This window comes from Triturus cristatus, chromosome 10 (assembly GCF_964204655.1).
Source record: "Triturus cristatus chromosome 10, aTriCri1.1, whole genome shotgun sequence".
In the NCBI taxonomy this organism is placed as follows: Eukaryota; Metazoa; Chordata; class Amphibia; order Caudata; family Salamandridae; genus Triturus; species Triturus cristatus.
Genome location: NC_140593.1, coordinates 1,088,400,366 through 1,088,425,018, shown reverse-complemented (window position 1 = coordinate 1,088,425,018; position 24,653 = coordinate 1,088,400,366). Strand labels below are relative to the sequence as shown.

General features: G+C 42.7%; 1 protein-coding gene across 3 annotated transcripts in view; it reads left to right on the top strand.

The window, feature by feature from the left end:
• The window catches only part of NSMCE1 (NSE1 component of SMC5/6 complex), a 170,487-nt gene that overhangs the window by 53,378 nt on the left and 92,456 nt on the right, over positions 1-24,653 (top strand). For all 3 annotated transcript variants that reach the window (XM_085629264.1, XM_085629266.1, XM_085629265.1), the window contains exon 4: positions 2,327-2,404. In XM_085629264.1, the coding sequence (XP_085485390.1) occupies positions 2,327-2,404 (78 nt within the window). The remainder of the gene's footprint in view (positions 1-2,326; positions 2,405-24,653) is intronic.

Below are 24,653 nucleotides of genomic sequence, written 5' to 3'. Positions count from 1 at the left end.
ACAGCAGCTAGATAAGATTTAATTGCTTCTCCTGCAATCTCTTCTTCCTTCTTGCAGGAGAAAAGCAGCTGTGTGTCTTCTGCATAGATCACGTTTGCCCTCAAGCCTTCTACCACCTGTGCTAGTGGCGTAAGATATGTTGAACAGCATGGGGCTCAATGCAAAGCCCTGAGGCACTCCTACTGTTAGGTCCAAGGACTCTAAAGAGAAAGGAGGGACCCATACCTCCTGTCCTCTACCACTCGAAGGATGCAAGCCAGGTCAGAGCCTGATCCTCCACCCCAATTGATTGGAGATGCACCAGGAGCCTGGAATGGGAGACCGTGTCAAAGGCCGCTGACAGCTCTAAAATTATCAGCACTGCTCCCCCCTCCCCCCTGCATCCAGGGTACCTCTGATGTACTTACTTGGTAACCTCCATCAATGTGGTTTCAGTGCTAACATTTGGTCTGAAGCCAAACTGGCTAGGGTGTAACAAGTTATTGTCCTCTAGATACTAGAGTAGTTGCTAGTTTACGAACCTTCCCAGCACTTTGGACAGAGCTGGCAGCAAAGTTGTCAGTGTGTTGTTGGACTGTTCTTTGGGGTCTGCCTTAAGAAGTCTGGTACGGTTCATGGTCTTTATGGTTTCAGTACTAACTTCGAGAAAGGGAGCCATTAGCCAGCTGCCTCCTCTGGAACCCAGAACTTCACACGGACTGTTACAGATTGAGTGCACTGTTAAACTGCCCTACACATTTATGTGACACATCTCTCTTCCCAACAACAAAAAATGGAGTTGAATTTACATAAATATTAGTTCACAAATAGAACCCTGTAAGGTAAACAATGTAGGATCATATTATACCTTCACTGAGAAGCTATATAAAACTATTTACATTCACATATTTGCATTAGTTAAAGTTATACAGTGATCATCAAAAGAAGGTGACAACAAATCCCTAATTGAGAATTGTACTTCTTAAGTAGTCAGCTACAATTCATATTTGGTAATCCCACGTCCACAAAAGCTTAGAGTAAACTCTTTAAAAAAAAAAAAAAAAAAGAAATATATATATTTTTTTTTATTGGTTATTTTTTAAGAGCAAACACAGCAACAAAACAAGACTACTGTACACGCCCTACACAAAGGAGAAGTAGGCAATTATGGTATGAGTATATCTCGACAGCTACAGTGTTACTCAATATGGTACAATCTGCAAGTTGATTATATCCTTAAGTCCATAGCAACCATAGAAGATATACTGGACTGGAAGTAGGCATTACATAGTGATAATATTTCATACTAGTGCAGAATATGTCACAACACTTAAAACTTTGTATGCACCGTGAGGAGGCTTGTTTTTCCTCTTCCTATTTTTAGGATAATATCGCACATATATGTTAACCAGAGGCTCTTCATTTGGAAGAGGGAAGCAAACTGCAAAAAGTAAGGGCGTCAGAGCAGTGAGCACATGAGTAGGATATACTGTAGAGAAAGCTGGGACATCTGGGGAGTCCTCTAACCACCTCCCTTTGCAGCGCCTGATTTTTGGAACGAACTCTTACAATCTTCTTAGATATGGCTAAGGCCTAGTTCTCAGTGGCAATTTTTTAACACTAGGAAGGAGAATGCCATGAGCCACCGTATCATATGGGCTGAAAGATAAAGCTATGCCTTCCTGCTCAACCAGAAGCCAGAGATTGTCAATAACCGATACCAAAGCAGCTCAAATGCTATGAAGTGGATGAAAACCTACCGGTGCAGGTAAAAATAAATCCCTGTGTCGGAGAGCGTGAAATTGAATGATTACGTTTTGAAGTATTTTGATGGACAAAGGAAGTAATGAAATGAAATTTAAGACTGAACAGTTCACCTGGAAGAAATAAGGTCTAAATTTACTGGGGAAACCTAAAAGGCACCTTCTAAAATCATAGCAATCCCACAGCAACAAGGATTCATACTGGACATTAGTGTCCAGAGTTTTTAAGTATTAAGGTGTGGATTTCAGTTCTATGTCTACCCAAAGAGAGAGATTAGTTAACATAGAATTTAGTCGTAATAGACTAACATGCTATTCAAGGATAAAGCTGGCATAACATGGAGAGTTTGTGAGGTGAATGCTCAGTATGGGTGTCCACGGTAAAAGGACACCTCTAGAGCTCCCAAAAACATGAATACTGCTAAGTGTGTGTTTTAAAACTATAAAATACATTCCAGAGATTGTTGGTTTCTCTTTCCAGAAGCTGTTGGTTTCTCGTTCCAGAAGCTGTCTTTTTTTGTAATTATAATGTATGTACTGCTGTAAACTGACTCATTTCCACCTCTTTATTGTCACATTTCAAGGTAAATCTTGCAGAAACTGAGGTTACAAAAATGGCATCGGACTATGCAGAAAATGAGCTAGAACTGTTCAGGAAAACAGTAAGTATAAATCTTTGATTTTTAAGGTAGAAAAGTAACTGAGTGTGTCCTTGCTTCTACGCAAGGCGGTTAAATGATGCTTCAGTAGTGTGCTATCAAAGAAACTTTGGGCCTAGTTTAAAGTTTGATGGTCAGGGTAATGTGTCATTAATGAAAAACCTATGGTCCTTGTGAGTTGTTTAGAGATGGGAGGACCTTATGTTTTCCATCCACAGAGCATCCCTTGGCTCCAGCGACAACCGTTCCTCCTGTGGTCCGATGGAATGGGGGCTGTCTGAGGAAGTATATTACTGCGCCCGCCCTATTTAGTGCAGACGGTGTAATGCCTTTTTTTCCTGTTTGTCACCCCCAGGAAATACCTGGCAGTGAGGGACAGAAATAAAACCATGATCCTCAAACCTTGAGAGAACTCCTATAGCCTAGTAAACATTTATTTTTTGTTTTTCAGAAAAAACTCCTGCTTTGGGAGTTTGTTTCTGAAAAACAAAAACTTGGGGGAGGTTTGGTGTACGGCCATCAAAACCGATGGTAGCTATCCACCGAACATTTTGTACATTGAAATACACCGACATTATGGCTCTTCCTTTCAATGTAGGATGACCACTGAGACAGTGATCATTTCTAAATTTGTCAGACAGTAATCCATCAGTGAGGCAAAGGTAATGTTCGCCACAACCAGCACTGTAGTATCGCCCACCAAACCCTAAATCATTATCCAATGTACAGTGAAGAAACAGAATCGTCAGTTCTTCATGCAACAGAATTGTTTTGTTTTGTAGAATTACTTTAACTTTGTATGTTTACGGATTAATTTCAATTGTTGCTTCACAATAAATGAGCAGAAGGAAGCAAAGTAAAAAGGCTGCACTTTGTATCTCGCTGCATATTGCAATTATCTTTGTTTGAATAATAATGTATTTAATAAAAATGAAACAAATTTCAAGCATTAAGTTCCCGAAAGATCACTTAAAGCGTACGGATTTCAAGAAATAAGGTAGTTGGCAAGCCATGGTTACATCATCTACATGGCAAACACTTATTCGGACAGTGTAAGGTGAGGGAACACAGAATATGAGCAATTTTATTTTAATTCCGTGATTTTCTTTTGTTAAAATACCATCTTTATAAAACTGACTAATTTGGGGAATGCCTTTCGATTGGTTGCTGCTGATTTCACTGATACTCTCTTCTGTGACTTGTGGCCTATACGTAAAATATACACTGTGCCCCAACTACTTCTGCTCTTTGTCACTGGCTTCTGTTAGATCTTCTAGTTGTTAGGTCTGGCAGTCATTTCAGCTGCTGATGCTTCTTGATGTTGCTGCTGCTCATGTCATTCAATTGGAAGGTTCTTCTTTCTTTGGCATGATTCCGTTCCTTCTCCATAGCGCTGTTGGGTTTAAACAGAGCCCCACTTGGTTTTCATGCAGGTAGTCCTTTATAAACAGTGTAACAGTCGCCTTGCATAAGATGCTTGTGTAGTAGTTGCAAGAGTGCGATTTGGGGGTTCAGCATAGCATGTGTGTGGTGTTCTCTCAGTAATGAGTTGTAGGAAACGTTCAGGTGCTTCTTCTATCCATAATGAGCTTCCCTATGATTTTCAGTTCATGTACCTGTTTTGGGTGTATGAAAGGATATAACATGCCATGTTGGTGAGTTGTAACGGATGTATGGATTGCATTCTCTGTGTAGCCTTCTGTGTGATGAAAGGATCCTAGCCTAAAGTTAAGCTTGTAATTGTGGTCCCTTGTACTCAACATGTCTAAGATCTTTTGGAGGTCTATTGACATCAAGCTTCTTCTGGCCATGATGTATGTGCCAGCTATGATCTCGTCAAACTGTTTTATGAAAAACAGGCACCACGTGTTTCAGATCAAGTGACTGTGATGCTCAGGATCTGTTCTTGTACATTTTGTTACAGGTTACACAATTGATTTAGCCACTTTTGTTGCAGAATCACCTGCAACGTTTACAATTTTGGTGCTTGTGTGCTGTGTTTCTTTGTGTGCCAGCTCACCTTTTCTATTTGTACAATCGTAGTGTCCAAATACCTTTTATTTAGTTTTGTCAGTTCCTCGGTGGTGTTAAGAAATTCAGACTCAAGAGGGTATGGGATACGTCGCACATCAGCCATCCTAATAATTTGCAACAGTTGTAATTTGTACATGCTCTTACTATATGCTTTGTCCATTTAATTTTTTCAGTCAGAACAAAATGTGTATGCTTACCCACATTTGGTAGTGTGTAGAAGGGGAGGGCTGTTTGGTATTCTGTTCATAGGGTTTGTTTGTGAGGGTGTTATTATATTGTACTCATGGGACTTTGTTGTGCAAATGGTTACTTCACTTTTACTTTGTTACCGGATTCCTTATTCGGTTGCTATGGGCAGTTTGTAGGTCTGCAGACCTTATATCATTAATTGTTCTGAAAATCAAAATAAGCACAGAAAGGGAGTAGGCTTCTGGTCAGCCCCCTTCCACCATTGGCTCTTGTGTATTTTCCATTGTTTGTCACTGTTTTGATGCGCTTTTCATTGAGGACAAGGCATTTTGTAGACAGCCGCTTTGTTCCATTTGTCTCCCTTCTAGGCCTTGGGGATAGGTATTTAGTAGCCATTTTTAGACTGCTAAAGTCATCTGACTTGAATCCTGTAATTGAGAGCAATCGGTTTATTTAAAAATGTTTATTATGTACTTTGTTTAGATGATATTTTTATTGCTGCCTTGTTTTATTCTTTATTAAATGGGTGATGTTTGAATGCCTTAGCCTGTTATAAATACATCGTGCTATTTACTAACTGCCCTTGTGTGTTCATTTGTTTTACTTTGCTGTCATGATGACACGTTGTAGGAGTTAAAGATTTTTGTTCACAGTACTTACGTACACGCACTTAGACTTGTAATGAAAATATTTACCCTTTGTCAGAAGTGTTTTCTATGCATTAGTTTGCTGTAGTACCATTCACCACTTCACTTGGAAGGCAAACTCAAACGTCATCTTCTGACTCCTTTTTAACAACACACACCATGCAGCATACAGAATACACTCTTGAAAAGAGGCTTACAGTCATCCCTTTAGCCATTGGATGGTCTGCCATACCGAATCCACAATACCTTTCGGACTTGCTGCTTGCTGTTGGCTTTTCTTCGGACTCTTCACCACTCCTTGCGGAACCCGCTTCGCGGGTCCCGCTGCGGCGCGAGAGCCGTCTGTGCAAGACCTGTGGATTGTTTTAGTGAGGGACTGGGTGAGTGCAGGGCTGCGAGCGGCGGGACAGGACTACGTCTCCCAGCAGTCCTGTCAACCCGCGCCACCTGCCTCCTGGCCGATCTCCCTGCAAGCCCCGCCCCACTTACAGCCTGAAAAAGCCCCTCTGAGCTCCACTGCCCTGGGATACCTTTCGGACTTGCTGCTTGCTGTTGGCTTTTCTTCGGACTCTTCACCACTCCTTGCGGAACCCGCTTCGTGGGTCCCGCTGCGGCGCGAGAGCCGTCTGTGCAAGACCTGTGGATTGTTTTAGTGAGGGACTGGGTGAGTGCAGGGCTGCGAGCGGCGGGACAGGACTACGTCTCCCAGCAGTCCTGTCAACCCGCGCCACCTGGCCGCTCTCCCTGCAAGCCCCGCCCCACTTACAGCCTGAAAAAGCCCCTCTGAGCTCCACTGCCCTGGGATACCTTTCGGACTTGCTGCTTGCTGTTGGCTTTTCTTCGGACTCTTCACCACTCCTTGCGGAACCCGCTTCGCGGGTCCCGCTGCGGCGCGAGAGCCGTCTGTGCAAGACCTGTGGATTGTTTTAGTGAGGGACTGGGTGAGTGCAGGGCTGCGAGCGGCGGGACAGGACTACGTCTCCCAGCAGTCCTGTCAACCCGCGCCACCTGCCACCTGGCCGCTCTCCCTGCAAGCCCCGCCCCACTTACAGCTTAACTCTCCTCCTACAAATTTAAACAGCAACTTCCGCGTCGCGGGAGCGCCCGGGGATAAGGGCGGGACCGTCTGTGGCCATCAGGGGCCGCAGGAGGCTGGGCTGGGCCCACTCTCTTTCACCTGCATTTCCTTGATCATATCTGGTTTGTGAAATAGGTTCTGGGTATGTCATCATCGGTCACAGGTGAAAAACCAGCAAAGGAGGGGGGAGCCAACATCGGGACTCTGGACAATTATTTTAAATCGGCAAAGGGTGATGGGGGAATCGAAACCTCTCTCGAGATGCGTAGGGCAGAGCGCCGTCGCTCGATCGAACACATGAAAAATAGGCCCCTCAGTGATATAACTCCCTATCCTATCTCCCAAGAGGAAGGTTCCCTTAATGGTAGCCAGGATCTTTTATCCCAAGAAGATGTTCCCCCTATTACTACGGGATAGCTTTCCCAACCCTGGCTCACTTCCCAAACAAACTACGGACACCATTCCACTACTAGTCGCCAGTAGTTCGGCTGTTGACTTACTCACCCAAACGCACACCAGAGCTAAAACCAGGAATAATAAGCCAAAGCAAATTGTGGTGGCAGAGGTTCATGACCTACCACCAAATAAGCGCAGAAGGAAGTTGAGGGGTGGTCGGGGGAAGACCAAGATCCCCCATTCTGATTTTGGAAAGACACTTAAGTCCGTATCTATGTTTGATAGGCCATTAGTTAATGTGCATAATGCTACTCCCCCCAAGGGTACTAATACTATTACCACTGCTTCCACCAGCGACAAAGGGAACATCCCACGTAACACATCACTCCCTGGCATCTCTTTGGGGAACATTGAATCTCTAATTAGATCACTCCTGTTGCCCATTAGCGAGAGCTTGAAGAAAATAGAATTCAGGCTGACCATTTTGGAGGCAACCTTAACCAGCCTGAAAACCTCGGACAGCAAACAGAGTAGAACCATTGAGTCCAATCTACCAATAGGAACCTTCCCCAATATTCAAAACCCTCCGATCCACACGGGGCCTCCTTTGGGCACCACTGCCGCTCCCCTTTTACAGCCACTTATGGCTAGTTCAGTTCCAATTCCACCTAGCAATCCTAACATCCTACCGCCACAGACAGATGGCCCAGCTTTCCAATGTATAGCCCCCGGCACAAACCCTCGGGTCCTACCTAATGCTAGTATTGCCCCCCTATTCCCTGGTAAGCCTGCCCCTAGACCACGGAGACCCGACTTACCACCAGAGGCTAATAGCCTCATGGTGGTTTTGGCAGGTGTTCCTCCTCTAGAAATGGGTGAAAATGAGAACTTTCACTCACTCAAGAGGAAAATCATCAAATGGTTGAATTGGAACAGACCTCTTCCAGCCCACCTCAATAACGAGATCATTATGGTGAGAAGGGTACCATGGTTGGGGAAGACGGGAAAATCAATAGCAGGGGACTGTATCATGGTGTCTTTTCGAGACCCTGGGACAGTACTACACATTTGTGCTGGGTCAAATAGATCACTGGATTCCACCATACAGACTTTGCCAGTTTCTTTCTTTTTCCCTCCCATTCGCATGCACCATGATTTGTTACAAGGTAACTGGACAAGGGTGGAACGGAGACCTAGACATAGGGGATATGCTCCATGTCCAGTTTATCGACCTCCGGAGACACCCTTTTTGGATCACAATCGTTTCAACTGTCTGAACGGTCTGGATGGGGTTGACTGACTGTCCTCAAACCCGGACTCAAATCCTGTGACCTTGGGTAATGGTCCCAGCAAACCTTCTGATCCGGCTAGACCCACCTCTGAAAATGACCCTGATAGAGCAATTGGGGTAGTATCTGGCTCTGGTACTGGCTCTTCCCTCCACTCCACCTCTGCAATCCCTTCTGTGGTTGCTCCAGCGCACATGAGATTAATTTGGTGGAATGTGGCTGGCCTAGCCAGTAAACTGGGCACTCAAGATTGGATAACTTACATCGAGTCCGGGGATGTTTGCATGCTCCAAGAGACTTGGGCAAGGGAAGAATATAAGCACCAAGGTTACGTGTCATTTTTCATCCCGGCTAGGTGGGAGGGTAAGGGCCGCCCCTCTGGTGGACTCATAACTTGGGTGGCATCCCACTTAGGATGCCAGGCTTCACGCCTACCGGTGCCATCAGACGACATCCTAGTGGTTTTATTAGCCTGGCCGAACCTAGCGAAACTTGCCCTGATAAATATTTACTCCAGGCCAGTGGGAGCTTCGCGTGAATCTTCCACTATAGAGGAGCTTTCAGCCTATTTAGCGGAAATGCCAAGAGACATTCCTTACATAGTGGGAGGGGATCTAAATTCCCATTTCGAGCCGCTGGTCGGCCTCGTAGAGGGATTCCCCATGGAAGAAGAGTCCAGGTGGTCAGTACCCTCTGTTGTAGCACCCTCCCCAAAGGCATGGACGCCTGTAGCACTGCAGATTACTGCCCTTACCCTAAAGCATGGAATTAGAGCCTGCAATGGACGTATTAAGTCTGATGTACCAAGCAAAACCACGTATAACAGAGTGGGAAGAGAGTCCCGCTTGGACTATGCCCTTGTACAGATAGTGAACTGGTCTTCTATCTTGGACTTTAGGGTTATGGAGAGACTAGATAGTGATCATAACGCCCTTGAACTCGATCTTAGTCATCCCGGGCTAGAGGCCTCCATAACAACCTTTGAGGAGTTCAAACCTGAACTTCTATTAGATAATAACAGGAGAAGAATCAGGTGGGATAAACTAGCTACGAGCCAAGTGAAACTCTCGAAGCTCTACGCAGGTTTAATTCCTATTTTGGAAAAAGTGGGAGATCTAGCCAACGATGTGGGCAATAAAGACCACCATGAGAAATTATATCCGGCTCATGAGGACCTTATAAAGGGAGCGGCCTCTGAGCTTTTTAGCAAGGTCCAGAATCAGAGGAGGGCCCAGCAACACAAGTCCTTATGGTACAATGCAGCCTGCAGGAAGGCAAAGGGAGAACTCCTCAGAAGCATCAAGGAGGGAACAGGCAGAGAGAAGCTGTGAGAAAGTAGACGGGCTTATAAAAAACTAGTCACCCATGAATGTTTTGGAGAGTAGTAAATGGGGGGGTCGGGGAACCTCCATTTGGCAATAGAGCCAAATATTGCAGCAGGGGTGTGGCAGGCACACTTCCAGTCTCTCTACAGTTCTGAGCTGGGCGAAACTAAGATTGACATCGGTACTGGATTGGCAGAGTATGACGGGGACTTGATAACAGTGGGGGAGGTGAAGGTAGCATTAATAGGACTTATAGGTGGAAAGGCGCCAGGATTGGATGGCCTGCCCGGGGACCTGTTTAAGCAGGAGCCCGATGTTTGGGCCCCCTATCTGGCCGCTGTGTTTAATGGAGTTTTGCATGGCATGGAAATCCCGAGTACTTGGCTCGGGGCAGAGGTGGTTCCTATATTTAAAAAGGGCTCGCCCCTGCTCCCAGCTAACTATAGACCAATCAGCTTAATTGACGTGTCACAGAAGCTGTTTGGCAGGATACTGCTGAATCGGCTCCAGGACTGGGTGGAGGAAACGGGCGCCTTCAGTCCGTACCAGGCGGGATTTAGGAAGGGAGTTTCTACAGTGGATCAGGTTTTTCGTCTGAACGTTATCTATTGGAGGGCAGCGATATTGGAAGGTGGTAGTTTATACACCATATTTGTGGACCTGAGGGCCGCCTTTGACCTCGTGCCCAGAGGGAAACTCTGGAGTGTTCTGGCTGAGATGGGGGTCCCCCCAGATATCCTGATAATTTTAAAGAGATTGCATCATAATAACTATGCCCGGGTCAGGTGCGGGAAACTTGGGGAATTAACGGACAGATTCCCCGTTGACAGGGGGGTTAGACAGGGCTGTGTATTGGCACCGACCCTGTTCTGCCTCTTTGTCAACGGGGTAATCGCCCATCTCAATGGAACTGAATACACTGACGCCCCAAAATTGAATGGCAGCAGGGTGCCTGCAATCATGTTTGCAGATGACACCCTGCTGCTGTCCAAAACCCCTATGGGGATACAGAGGATCCTTGATTCTTTTGTGGCTTTCTGCACAGACAGGGGGTTAGAAATCAATGCTACCAAAACCAAGTTTATGGTCCTGAACCCAACCCTAAGATCACGCCCGAACCCCCTACTGGGAGCATCACGTTTAGAGAGAGTCTCCACCTTTGAATATCTAGGTGTAACGTTGAATGAAACCATGTCTTGGGGAACTCACCAGACTAATTAATCTTAAATTAGTGCAGACCACTGGCGGCATTGCTCGGTTGATGAAAAGCTCCACATATCGACCGTTGGGGCCGCTTATCCAGATATACAAGGTACAGGCTAGAGGAGCTCTGATGTATGGGGTGGAACTGTGGGGTCATACAGCCTCCTGCAGCTTGTCTATAACTGAGAACAACTTCATTATACAGATAGTAGCACTCCCGTCCAGCACTCCGCTCCTCCCCCTGAGGATGGATCTGGGACTGAGACCAATAGCAGATGAACTAGGTCTCAGACCCATAGTCTTCTGGCGAAGGCTATGGAGCAGTGAAGAACTTTCTTCTTATAGGGCGGAACTGAGGGAGTTTCTAACCCACCCTAAAGCTCTACAGATCCCGTGGATAAAATATATAAAAAAGTCCTGTGTGAGACTGGGGCTCCCCGACCTGTGGTCGGATCCAGCTAACGCCTCACTAAGGATCCCACGAAGAGCTTTGGTCAATGCTTATCACGAGCAGAAATTATTTATGGCCCTAGACTGCAAGGATGAGGGGTCATTAACATTTGTATTCGCGCAAAGCAAGGACTCATACAGGCTGGAGAGGGTTCTGGACGCTATGTCTCCTGTGTTGGCCAGGAAGCTATTTCTCCAATGGAGATATGGCACATTGCCTCTGCGATCTTACACCTGCTCCTGGTCAACACCGCCCTCTACCAAGCAATGCCCGGCATGTGTGTGTGCCGAGGAAAGCGATCTGCATGTGGTCTTGTTTTGTCCAACTTACAAGGCCGCCAGGAAATATTGGCTCCTACCACTCATTAGAAACCTTGGTTTTAGGGAGTACCTCCCGGTGTATAGAATTTTAAAAACTGACGTTTCAGGTCCAATTGTGTTTGCATTAGCCAAATTTCTTACTAATGTCTGGTATATTCGCACCCGTATTCTAAAGTCGCAGGCTCTCACCTAATTTTAAGTCAAAATTTTAATCGCATGGTCTTTTATCTGATGTGTTTCCTGATTATTTTTCCTTGATGGTTTTACATGTTTCATATGTGTTTCTTTTGTATATCTTTTATGGCCAAATTGGCCGAAATAAAGATTAAATATATATATATACAATACTTACCTAACTCACCTATCTCACATACCTAACCTACCTACAATACAGCTACCTTACCACCCATCCCATACCTGAACGACCTACCACCTCTAAGCTAACTCTGCAGTGTGTATATCCTATTCCTACCCTGAAGTGGTGGCTTAATGAAGGAAGGGCAAGTTGTGTTCAATTTGACTTACTTGAAAAAGCAATTGGACTCTACTGTAATAAAGTTGAAATGTTTTTTGCTGCAGCTGTATTCTGGAAATTTTAAGCCTCAATATTTCTCAAAAGCTATTCGTGTACACAATCACAAATTAACATTCAGGCAACATGTATCGTGCAGAATTCAGGCACCAAGCATAATACTCCTCAAACACTTGCAGTGCATCTTACAATAAAATAATACTACAAACAAACTCTCACAACTACTCTATACTGCCAACCTTAACACAAAACACATTGAAGTACTATTCTGTCCACTTCAACGCTTAGTAACACTTCAACCCTAAACTAAAAAATAACCAACGTTTTTAAACCTGTGACATTTCTTGTAGCTCTCGTCCACTTTCTCCTGCTCTACTAACTTTGTATTACTGTAAAATTAAAAAATGTGCTTCATTAAACCAAGCAAATAAATACCTAAGTAAGATTTAACTAGAAAATTACAACTTGATTGGCTCACAGTGCTTTTTAAAAGTCTTTTAATGTCAATTTCTTATGTATAGTGTAATATAGTTAGTACATAATACTATAAAGCAAACCTTTGGCATTGCCAATGTTTGTTTGACATGAAATTTTTAGATCTCGGTTCCAGATAGTTTTAGCTCTGTGCAGGCAGACCTGTTATTTCCGATACTTAACATATGCTAGTTTCGTCTCAGATACTTGCTCAGGATCGGGTGGTTTTGTCGTCTTTCTCAGTTGTCTGCTCCAGAGCTGCCCAGTTTTCAGATTGTTTTTATATGACATTTCCATCGTTTCACTGCTCGTATGAGTGACATTTAAATGTCAAATGTGACACTTTCTTCCCAAGTAAAACGAAGCAATGAAGTGCATGGAATGAAAAAATAAGAGAAATTAACCCTTTGGAGCGATGAGAAGCTCTAACAAGCATTAAAAATGCACTAGGTCTCGCCTTTCATTAAGTTAAAGCCATTTGCTTTGCTATACAATACCATTAGCAAAGCAAATGGCTTTAACTTAATCAAAGGCAAGACCTATTGCATTTTCAATGCTTGTTCCTTTTTACGAGGGTCTGGGATCCTGCGACCAAAAGGGTAGCATTCAGGAGCGTGAATTTAAGGAACGCCACTGGGGAGAAAGCACACCTTTCTAAAAGCTCTTCTGCGATGCTTTAATCTCCTGATCTGAGTTTTGACATAAGCATATCACAAAAAGAAAGAATAAAGTCGTATTCTTACTTAAAGAGGGCGATGAACAATGGGATTATTGTGGATTTACCTTAATTAATATCTTCATTATTAACATTAATGATGGACAACAACAAAAAGGCATTCACTGCTTTTCTTGGAGCCATCAATCAAGCTGGTACAAGTATGCTATGCTACGAGTCATTAACTCTTAGTATCTGCAGTCGTCGGAAAATAACACAGGACTCTGTGTACCTAATTAAAAGGTCTGGTAACCCAATGTATGCTTTGCTGATTCTGCACAATCATTAACAAGAGTGGGGGATTCTCCAGTCAATATCCTGTTGTCCTCGGGAAAGTCCCAGTAACCAGGATATTAAATAAAAGTATTTTAACAGTTTAATCAGTGCCATGTCCAGTATTCATTCTTTACATAAACAGGAGCCAGATCTGGCATAAGGGTAGCTCTGCAGAGATGTATCACAACTGTAACAAGTCGGAGATCTTTACAAAAAATATTTCATGAGCTTTCTGGGAAGTAATGTAAATGTCACTAAATTTCATATTTTTGATACCCATGATAGAGCATCTAAAGATGAAAGACCTCACTCACCATAGCTTCTTAGCCTTCACCTTGAACTTGGCTAAAGAAAGCAAAGTTCACGGCTAGAGCTAGGTCTGTTGCATGTTACTGACGGAAATCAAGGCAAAGTAGTTTATCTGCATTTTTAATGGACCTTCACAGTTCCCTGCTGATCACGTGATAAGTGAGTAGAAAGTAACAAAACTAGCTCCTCGCCTGCAGAGGTTCACCATCCGCTGCAGAAGCAGCATCACACGCACACAACTTCCCAGGGAGTATCCTGGTGTCCTACTTTGGAAAACGGACAAAGTAGGGAGTTTTTCTGGTGCAGAGGTAATCGTAAAAGGAAGTCCCGCCAGATCTCAAACCCACCTAATTACCACCTGCTGAACTAAGAAGAAAAACCTCTTGGGGAGCATCTGTCACCAATGGGATGGGGTGTATACTAGTTACTGGGATAGGGATCAAACATAAGAATAAATCACTGTCATGGAGTGAAGAGAGAATTATACCTCCTACACCCTATACTTCTTCCGTCCATCTAGCAGCTTCAGATAACTGTGTGAGTTCATTAGTTTAGAAATAGAATGAGGTACATTCAAAACAAGCACTGTGTATATATGTATGTGTATGTATGTATGTGTATATGTATAATATATAATTTTAGAAAAATCAAAATGTCTCAGCTAACCTCAGACTTTAAAAACAAAAAAAGTGTTTTGGAGGTATCCCTCCGAAGACAATGTTAAGCCCCCAAATTTGTGGTGGCATTGTAATAACACTCAATATGATAATGATAATATAAAAGCCACCCAGGTGGTAGTTCGAGATTCATTAATGCGCTTGCTTATGAAGGACTAACACAACGTTGCAGTCACACTAGTCCATGCAGCTTCTCTGACCCTATTTTATAAACTCACACTTGGGTCGTGTATTCATACTTGTAGGAATGGACAGTTCAACATAACTGGTTTTTGTATTGTCATATAGGTTACCCATTTGTATAGTATACGTATAGCACTTTTTCACCTATCACCACAAGTCACCTTTGCTGCACTTCAATCACTTCATCGCCGTGTATTGTATTGCTTTATTGACAGCCATATGCATTGATATGTATACATAATATTCATACAATACAATCGTCATTTTTTGACCAATAAATTGTTTTGTCTTTATGGTGTGTTCCATTTATCCCAATTTAGTTCTTAAAAAGTGTTGAACCATTTTCTACATGTTTTACATTAAGTTTGTAATGTTTGCTATTGAAAATTAAAAATTCAGGATGTATTACACACATTGAACAAAGGAATTGTCACTCTCCCGACAGAACCACTTCTTTACATATTATACATACCCAGGTTCTGAGGGACACAGGGTTACCCCATTATTGCTAATGGTCCACATTTATATAGAGGCACACATTTTCTGAGCTGCAGTGCTTACACCTGTAAACTGCAGTTTACACACAGACTTCCTCCCCACCCCAACAACAACAGATCAGCTTTATTAGCAGTCACCCTTGTGTCTTAAACCGGGGTTCGAACAACTACGCTGTAGCATGCACACACATCGCGGACATACGTCTGGAACCTGCTTAAGATCCACTTAAGCAGTTTGTCGTGCACATATGCCTTTCCCAGTAGTTTGCTCCTCTGGTAGAGTTTGCTGCTGCCCAGTTCCAGGAAATTTCATGTTTGTGTTATGTGTTTTACTGTGTAATATACATCGGCGGTGGCCATTCTGTAGTTATTGTTCAGCTGCACTTTCCATTGAAATGGGATTTTTTTTATTTGTTTAAAACTTTTGACCCCAGGGACAGATTTGCATGAGCCTTGCCAGTCTAGTAGCTCAGAGTGCTAACATTTTGATATGCCAAGGTTTCTGAAGATCCATTACTGGGGAAAAATGGCAGCCAGACAGGTTTTTTTGATTGTCTAGATTCCCATCCAGCTTAACTTTTAGGCCAATAGGTTTTCTCTTTTTGGCCCAATTCTGACCTATTTAGCTTCAGTGAACAAGTTGGCGCCCAAAATACACGAAGGGACAGAGTGGTTACGTGATCACAAGATATGTTGGAGAAATTAAGAATTATTACTCAACTATGCAAAAGGTCCACAACAATTTTATCTGTTTGCCTACGCCAGCCATCATTCTTGAAACTAGAGTTATATATGAGGGTAGCCAAATAGTTCTCGATCTGTAATCTTACTCCTGCCGAAAAATGTGGACTGAAACCTACAGTAGTAGGAAAACTATACATTAAGTTATATCATCATTACCTTATATACACCGGTTAATGTCCTAGAAACTATCGCTGCTTTATCTGTGAATAGCAAAATTTGGATTAAGACCTGCACTCAACTTTGGGGGATCCTCTTACATAAATAAGTTCTATTTTTAAGTTCCATTACCTCATCATTTGTATGTGGTAAAAAATAACATTGCTGTGTGAATGTTTCTGTGGTACACCCCTTTATTTATGGGACTTTTCAGGAGTTGTACCTCCCCACTCCCTGCCCCATTATATTGTAGCACAGTTTCTGCTTTCCAAATGCTTATATCTGCTCATACGTTGATGGGCATGCACACATTTATTTACTTAACTATTTTTGTTAGAAGATAATAGAAAGAGGTTTTTAGTTGTATAAAGTAACCTAAACCAACTCTCCACCTAATTTGACTCATTCCAAGATCATAAAATTAGTGTGGCGGAATTGATGTAGGGAAATAATAGGAATACATTTTATAGACACATATACACAAATATAAAATTCCGAACCCCAATACATAAATTTCAGTTAAGGGATAGTTGCAAACCTATGTCAGCAGTGAACCAGCCTAGGCTAATGCATGGACGTATTGAACAAGATAACTGTGAGCTCTGCAGAAATACTTAGGTTACAGTGTACATCAGTTTTAGGAAATGCACATAAAGGTTGCATGGTCAATTTAGCTGTGCTGAAACACACAAATAGATTATATTTCTTTGCAGACTCAAACTTGACAGGACATCAGCAGTTAGTACAGACACGATAGAAAAGGCCACCACATTTCTATCTGTTATACAACAAGAGGCCGACTGTAGGTTTTGTTTTTACACTAGCATGGAGCATCGAGTACAGGGAGTTAACAAGGGTGGATTCTGCCTCAACGCAAGCCTGTTGAGAATATTTTAAAGTCCGAAAGGCTGGGTTGGGCCATTGGGCCATTGACGTCAAACAGGAGAACTCGCCGTGTAGAACAATAAAAGTGTGTTTCTATGATTAGCTCACCCTTATTCTGAGAACTAAAAAAAAAAACACAAGAGGGGGCTTCTGCTAAACATGGACACGTACACAATTACGTGTTTTGGCAGTATCTTATCTGCCCAGCATGCTATTTGCGTCATGGAGGAATGTGTTACCCGTGTTTTTTGTGGCTTTTGCAGTATATATGCTACTGCCTGTAATCCAGAACTTTGAGCTTCAGACTTTGGTCTCTTTTTGAGACTGGCTGATTTTCCCAATTGATTAATTGATTAAAACCATATTGTTGTGTAAAATTGTTTTGTGTTACTTTATTAATAGATGTACCCTCCAACAGATTGGGAAAAATTACTTTCTTTCGAAATGCCACTTGCAAGTGTGCTTTTACTGCAACAAACATAGTGCTAGAAGTAGTACTTGATTCTCTCAGCTGCTGGCACTGTGTTCAAGTAGTCCAGTCAAAGCAAATTAATTTATTTCAGCTACAAGCCTTTAGCAAACATGCCAGAACAAAAGATACATTCTTGATAAGCATTTAAACCGTATTACCCCGAAAGAGTTCATTTAGATCTTTGGGAGAGTACTAGTTATTAAGTGACATGAAGAGAAACACTGTGGACGGTGACTAAAGTAAAAAGAATTAAATTAAGGGGTTCGGGTACTTGATCTATACACATCCACCGGTTGAGTGATAGATCAGTGACAAGCCATATTTCTAGCTCTTCTGTCTCCAATGTTTTGTCAATGGCATTCAGAAAAAAACCAAAATATAAATATTCCAGATAAATTTAACAAACATAGAGTTAGGCAATTGCTCACAAGCTAAGTGGTCGGGGCAAGAATTGCGCAGAGCTGCAAAGAAGGAACAACCTAAAAGCTCAAATAGAAAGAGGCAATCAGTTTGTGAAAGGCTGAAGTAGCTCGCAGACTCTCATGATGGTATCTCCCAGGCTTAGCAATAGCTGGGAAATAGGGTGCAACTCTCTGGCGCTGTAGTAGGAAGATAGTTCACAAACTCAGAAGTGGCCAATTCATAGTTTATGAATAGAGAATATAGCTTGTAGCCTGAGTTGTGGGACTGGTTCAAAATTTCGAAAATGTCTTTAAAAAAGGGTAACTCTCAGACTCAAAAAGTGGAACAGTACTTTACTAACCCAAACATTGGTTACTTACAACATATTACATGTGGAAAAATCTTTGCACATATAGAGAAAATGAAGAAGGAAGAGGATTGGGGTGTCTTTGTGACTATGTTGGATAGAGCAGTATTTGATCCATTTCCACTTGGAAATGTGGGCTAAAGACATGATCTACAAATAAGTTTTAAAGAGGGATAAACGGGAAAATACGAAGATGACCAAAGTGGACGAAAAATTGGCAGTTCATACAGTTATTAAGTAATAGGAACGGGCCAAATGAAGCAATTTGGTAGTAGAAAGGAGAAGAGCCACTGGTGGGCAATGAAGTGATGCTCATCTGTCTTGGATGTCCAATGGACCACTTGCAGAATGTTGGGCATATAGGCCTCTGACCCTAAACAAATGGCTGAAAAAGTTAGTATGTCCTTACAAGGCCATGCCTGATTAGTTAGAACATAAAAAAACACAGGTCCATTAGGAAGTCACCTGGGGGGGGGGGGGAAAGCGAATCCTGAATATACCTTGGTTTTCTTTGCTGTATATTACCCATGTTCCTGGGTATACAGGTTGCACTTTGTTTTCCTAACCTCGTTAGTTAAAACAGGAAGCTGAATGTTTATTGACTGGTTCTGGTTTAAGTGGGGATATGTGCATAGCAACTTTCATGTACTTTAACACTGTTAACTTACGGGATGTTTTACTACAGCTCTTATAAACATTATGAATGCCCATGATAAGGCCATGGGAAGCTAGAACATGATATCTCTTGAGCCAGTAAAGATATATTCTTCATATGACAGTCCACAGTAGATGAAGCCCACTCAGCCATCTCACTAGAATGGCATGTCTAAACAACCTTGTTGTAAATATCAATAGGAACTAGTTCACACTTGGTAGTTCCTATTGATATTGACTGTACTGACAATGGAAGTGAACTGACACTTTCCTCTCGCTCCCATTGATATATACTAAACAACCTTGTTGCCAGAGCAATCGAACATTTGCTTAAATGCCCAAATCTCTTGGAAGCATCAGACATGGACTTGATCAATAAAGCTTGGCGAGTCATGGTTGCTTATTTTAAGTACATTTCCTACATTTATCCTGGAAAATGCGTCTGGTATGAAACAGATTACATTTCTTGCATTCCTGCATGACACGTTTAGAACCAGCAACATGCCTTGTTTGAGTTAACCCTGAAAAGATAGCTTGTCATTTGACGTTTTTGCTTTAACTTTGATTTGTCCTGGGGGCTTAATGAACAAATGCTTATGAAAGGACATCCTTAATTTGATAGTTGGCTGCTAAGCAGAGAATGTCCTATATTTAGTATTTGACTAACCTAGACCACACTTAAACTACACTACTGGCAATCTTAATTAGTCTGACTTCTAATTTTCCTTGCCACGGTCCTCACAAAGTGAAGCCAGCATCACTTTGTGACAGTATGCTTTATTCAATAATTTTTCTGGACAAAATAAACTCTCCTTCTCATTTTGTGACCTTGCGAAATTGACACTCTTCACTTTTTTACTTTTTCTTCCCCATAACTCTACACTTTCTGTTCTGCAAATCTTGTCTGTATCCTAAGCCCTAACTCTGGGAAAGAAGATGTAGGGGCCGTAGAGGTTGGCAAAATTACTATAAAGAGGAAGACATGGGCTCTGAGTAATGAGCATTATCAGTAAGAAATTGGACCATCCCGTGCTCACCAGTCTTCCTCAACACATAATGAGGCTACAGCAAGCAGAAGGATTCTGTCTCTGCTGCTGCATGCATATATTCAAGAACTCAAGAAGCTAGGAGTGAATATACACTGAAAACCACACTCTGACCCTCTTTACTGGAAGATGGTGTATGAGCATCATACAACTGAAGACCATAGTGTTTATTTATTTTGTTTTTTAAATATATTTGTTATTGTTTATAAACAAAAACAAACATCAGCAATTGCATGATCATACAGGAGGAGCAGATCAATGGGCATCAGCGATGCAGAAGGCAATACACAAATTACAATCGTGCATGGTGGAAGGTCTAGGGCGAGGGCGACGGGGGATCGTCACACGCAGGGGTCATAGGGGGCTGACAAATATCTCCCCGATAGGAGTTCCACAAGCCCCACACACGAGACCATTTTTGGGGACATCCACGTGACACATATACAGTCTTTTCTCTAAACATTTCCCAATCCATGTCTTACTCCCATTCCTGAGCCGTGGGCGGAACCGATGCCCCCCACCGCTGGGCAATGTTCCTCTTGGCAAACATTAGCCCCAAAGTCACCCACTGCGTCAAGCAAACATTCAAGTCAGTCGGCTCCCAAATGTTCAGGAGACACCTACGGGCCTCCACTCGGAGCTGCGCTGACAGAACAGTATTGATAATGTCATGAATATCACGCCAGTAGGGTTGGATCTGCTGAAGACCGTAGTGTTGAGCAAATGTTGCTGAAAGGTCCAAGTACAAACCCAGCATCCTTCCCCCAAAGAGACACTCTTACATGGGGCCAGGGAGGCTGGCACACCTTAAGCAGATATCTCACAGGAGCACCAATTACTTCCTCTGCCAGATACAGCTTAGCAGTTGCTGACAGTAGCTTCTGGCTTTTATTGGAAGTAGACATCTTACCTAACCCTCCTTGCCCCTGTGTTACTCAAACAAGGTTCCGACTTCCTGAACAAATTTCTGTGAAGAGTAAAGTCCGATAAACATTGAAGGAATGTAAATTCCGTTCCTGACCTTAAGACAGGCAAAAGGTTGGGCGTTTGATGCCCTCTGTCCTATATACAGACCAAAAGGTAAGACAGTGCCTTTTGGGACAAAAAAGAAAAACATGTTCTCCATGCCAACAAGGGACGAAGAGGATGAACACTACTGCCTTCCTCTGAATATTCCTCAGAACACTCCCAGGAGACAGGGGATTGGATACATGTATATTGGAGTTTCCTGCCAACCAGAAGTACAAAGCATCCACCCACCATGCTGCTTCTCTGGAACTATGCATATGAGACTGGACGGTGTCATCGCAAGTGGCAAACAGATCCAACCATGCCAAATGTCATTGATCTGCTAAAATATTGTCCTATTCAACTGATCTACTGCTGAGAACGAGAACACCCAGCTAAACATAGGTTGTTCCTCTCTGAAATATAAGTAGCTCTTGCATGCACAAGATTTAACTCTGCTCGTGCGTACACCATATATGCCTCATGAGCTACCTCTCCTCTCACTTCCTGAGTGGCTGAGTTGTCTAACTGGTTTTCTGTACTAGGGCACGCTGAACCTTGAGGGAAGAGAGATTTTATGCAGGGCTCTGATGGCTGTGTCAAGCTGTCTGAGGGTGGGATGATTGGGATACTGCAGTTACAACCTGCTTGCCCTGCCTTTCAGAAGTGAATGCTCATGCCCTTATTGAGGGGACCTGCCGCTCAGCGATTGTTTCATGTTGCAGCGTATGGTGTCCACCAGGCTCAGCAATGGGTAACTTGGAAATGGATGTTCCTCATCAATGTGTAACCCAGTCATTGATGTGCCAATTGGTATAATAGGGGTGCCACATCAGATGTAAAGGATGTACTTGAGGCGGTGTGAAGGAAACCAGTTGTAAACGGTGCTTTGTAGTCATTCAAGAGGGGACTGTGGCTTGCAGAACTTCAGTGAATAGTGGAGTGACCTCTACTTGCAATCTTTTTCTCACCATGTGTTTTCTGTGAGCACGAGGAGGTGGTCATCTTGCATACCAACTTATTTAAGAAAGGTGGATTCTGATTTTGAGAGAATAGAAGCAGGGAGAGTGTAGGCAGGACTTTCATTTATGGTTACTGAGAGTGAAAGAGGTAAAGTGAAAGCGGTGACGTGAAAAAATTAGGCAGATGCTGCTTCTTTACACTTGTTCAGCTTTGTGATTGTCATTGCACGTTTATTTATTTAATGTTCTGTTTATTAAATTGTTTCTAGTTAATGCAGTTATCTGAACCTAGTCTATCAGACCAGTGTTAGTTTCTCATTCGTAGCATTCCGTTCTAGTCCGTTACAGACACATATTCATACAAATTCCTAGCCTGTCTACATCGATCTGTTGCTAAAGTAATCCACACACCCTTGAATAGGCTTGTCGGTGAGCATGGGATGAAAAAGGCTGAGACCAGCTCCTAGTGCGAAAAAGTCTATGCAGGGTGAGTAGTGATATAATGAATTACCACATAACTTGAACTGTGATTTGGGGTGGGGGGGGGACACCCGCGTGAGAGAGAGAGTAAGAGACCGAGTATTATTGTGAGCAGAAGTTCTTCTTTAGGGAATGGTGAACTTCCCGAATGTTAGACATAGGAGCTACACCCGTGGTTGAACGCCCAGTGACATACACCAAAATAATAGGTAGAGAGCCCTCTATGAGAAAAGAAATGTTCCAAGAAACTACATACTCAGTCATTGCCCGAGAAACCTAAGACATCCTGAATTAACAGTCTATTTACCCGCTAAGGTGGCAAAGACTCAAAATAAGGTACACATAAAGTAAATGCCTCATCAAAGTCCAGACCAGTTACTCTCCCAAGCCAGGATAAGCAGAACTTTCCCATCAATACCCCCAATACTGGACACCACCAACTACTTGAGGCACATGGATAGAAAACATTATTTTGGCTCATGAAGAAGATAGATTATGGTGCAATATTCATTAACAATTTTTTTTTTTTGTCCTCATGTCACCACCGATTAGCACTAGTCGATGCGCCCTTTGTGAGTGCCCAGAATCTGATATAGATCAATCAGAATTACTGGGTTATTACGAAAACTGCACTGCCCTCCCAGTTACTGAAATGAGAGGGTGTAATCATTGGACAAAGAGGTCTTCAATATTTTAGAGAGTTCCAAAACCCAAGACTGCTTTTATCTATTTCCTTGAAAAAACCCACAGAATTCTTCCAATTTTGCCAAGAAGAGTCTTCCGGATGAACCCAAAGTTCAGATTTCTCTTCTTGCCAATAATATTAAGTAAAATATCAAATAATGGTTTACTTGCAGATCGTACTTATCTTTAATCTCCTGGGAAATCCCAAACATAATTAACTCAGGGCTTACCTCTATGTTGACACCCACGGAGCATGATATGTTCTTTCCCACTGCTGACCAGAATCCTCCCAATTTAGAGCACTTGGCAAACATATACAAGTCGTCAGCATCTCGGCTACCACATCGCTTGCACCTTAGATCTGTGCTTCCTTTTATCTTTCCCAGCCCTTTTGGGGTCCAGTAGATTCTGTGCAAGGTAAAAAAAAAAGTGTTTTTTCTTTAAAGCAGCAAGTTTAACCACCAAGTGAATTTTAGGGCAAGATACTTGCCATAAATCTGTCCGCTCCATGTTCGGCAAGCATCCATCCCATAAACTGTCGGGTGTTTTCATTTCTGCCAGCTCTGCGTCGAGAAGAAATGGATACCATAGTGCCACCTTTCTTTTTTTTTTTTTTTTTTTTTTTCTTGCCGTTGCAATCTGAAGTTCGAACTCCATTTGTTTTGAACCTCTTTCCAGCCTGTCCAGCCAGGAGTTGGTCTGGTAAATTTTAACTCTAGATATTGCCCCATTTGTCTTGTCGAACCAGTAGCTCCAGGTTAACTTCCGTCCATCATCTATCAATTGACCCCACTGCCTAACATCTAACTTATTCAGTGGTTTTGCTAGGCTATCTAATAGACATTCAGGGGTGACTGGAGAATCCCATACAGGGGATAGTCTGCTGTAATAGGGTATCCCTAGTACCGATCTTATCACATATCAAGTTCTTGCCGCTGACTGGAGACATTTCAGTCTGACTTTTTTGAAAAATTTTGGAGCCCCATATTTATAAGATAAACCCTCCTTGGGAAGGCCCACCAGCATAGATTTGAACATAACCCCTATTAAAGAGTCGTCAGGCCTTTGTAAAAGCATCCTGCCGTTTTTAAGTTGGAATGCCCAGCAATAGATCTGGTGGTCGGGAAGACCCATACCCAGTCCCATTTTCCGTCTCAACTTTTTCCATCAGAGGCGTGTTCCTCTACTTGCCCATATGAAGGAGGAGATCTTCTACTGCAACTTCAGGAGTGTTTTCTTTTCGAAGTACAGAGGGATATTGTCAAAGAGAAAGGTGAGTTTTGGTAGGATGGACATTTTCACCAAATGAATATCGTAAGTGGAAGATTCTGCCATCTTTTTTAATAGTATGTCTATCTCTTTTCGTACTTTCACCAGATTAAAAGCCACTATCTTCCCAAGGTCTTTAATTATTTTAATCCCCAGATATCTCAGTTCCTCCACGCATTTGATTTCTCCGCTGTCTTGGTTCCATATCATTACTTCTGTTTTTTCTTCATTTGCCGCATATCCTGCCAATTTACCAAATTCCCTCACTTCTGTCATAAATTGAGGTAGAGTTGATACTACGTCCAAGTTGTAACCCATAAGGTCATTAGCATAAAGCGAGATCTTCCTAAAATATGCCCCAATTTTAAAGGGTTAAATCTCATCATTTAGTCTTAAACTTTGAGCAAAAGGCTCCATGTAGAGATCAAATAATACAGGAGGCAGAGGACAACCCTGTCTTGTACCTCTCTCAATTCGCACAGGGGTAGACAGGCAATCATTAACTAGAATCTTTGCCTTTGGAGCTCT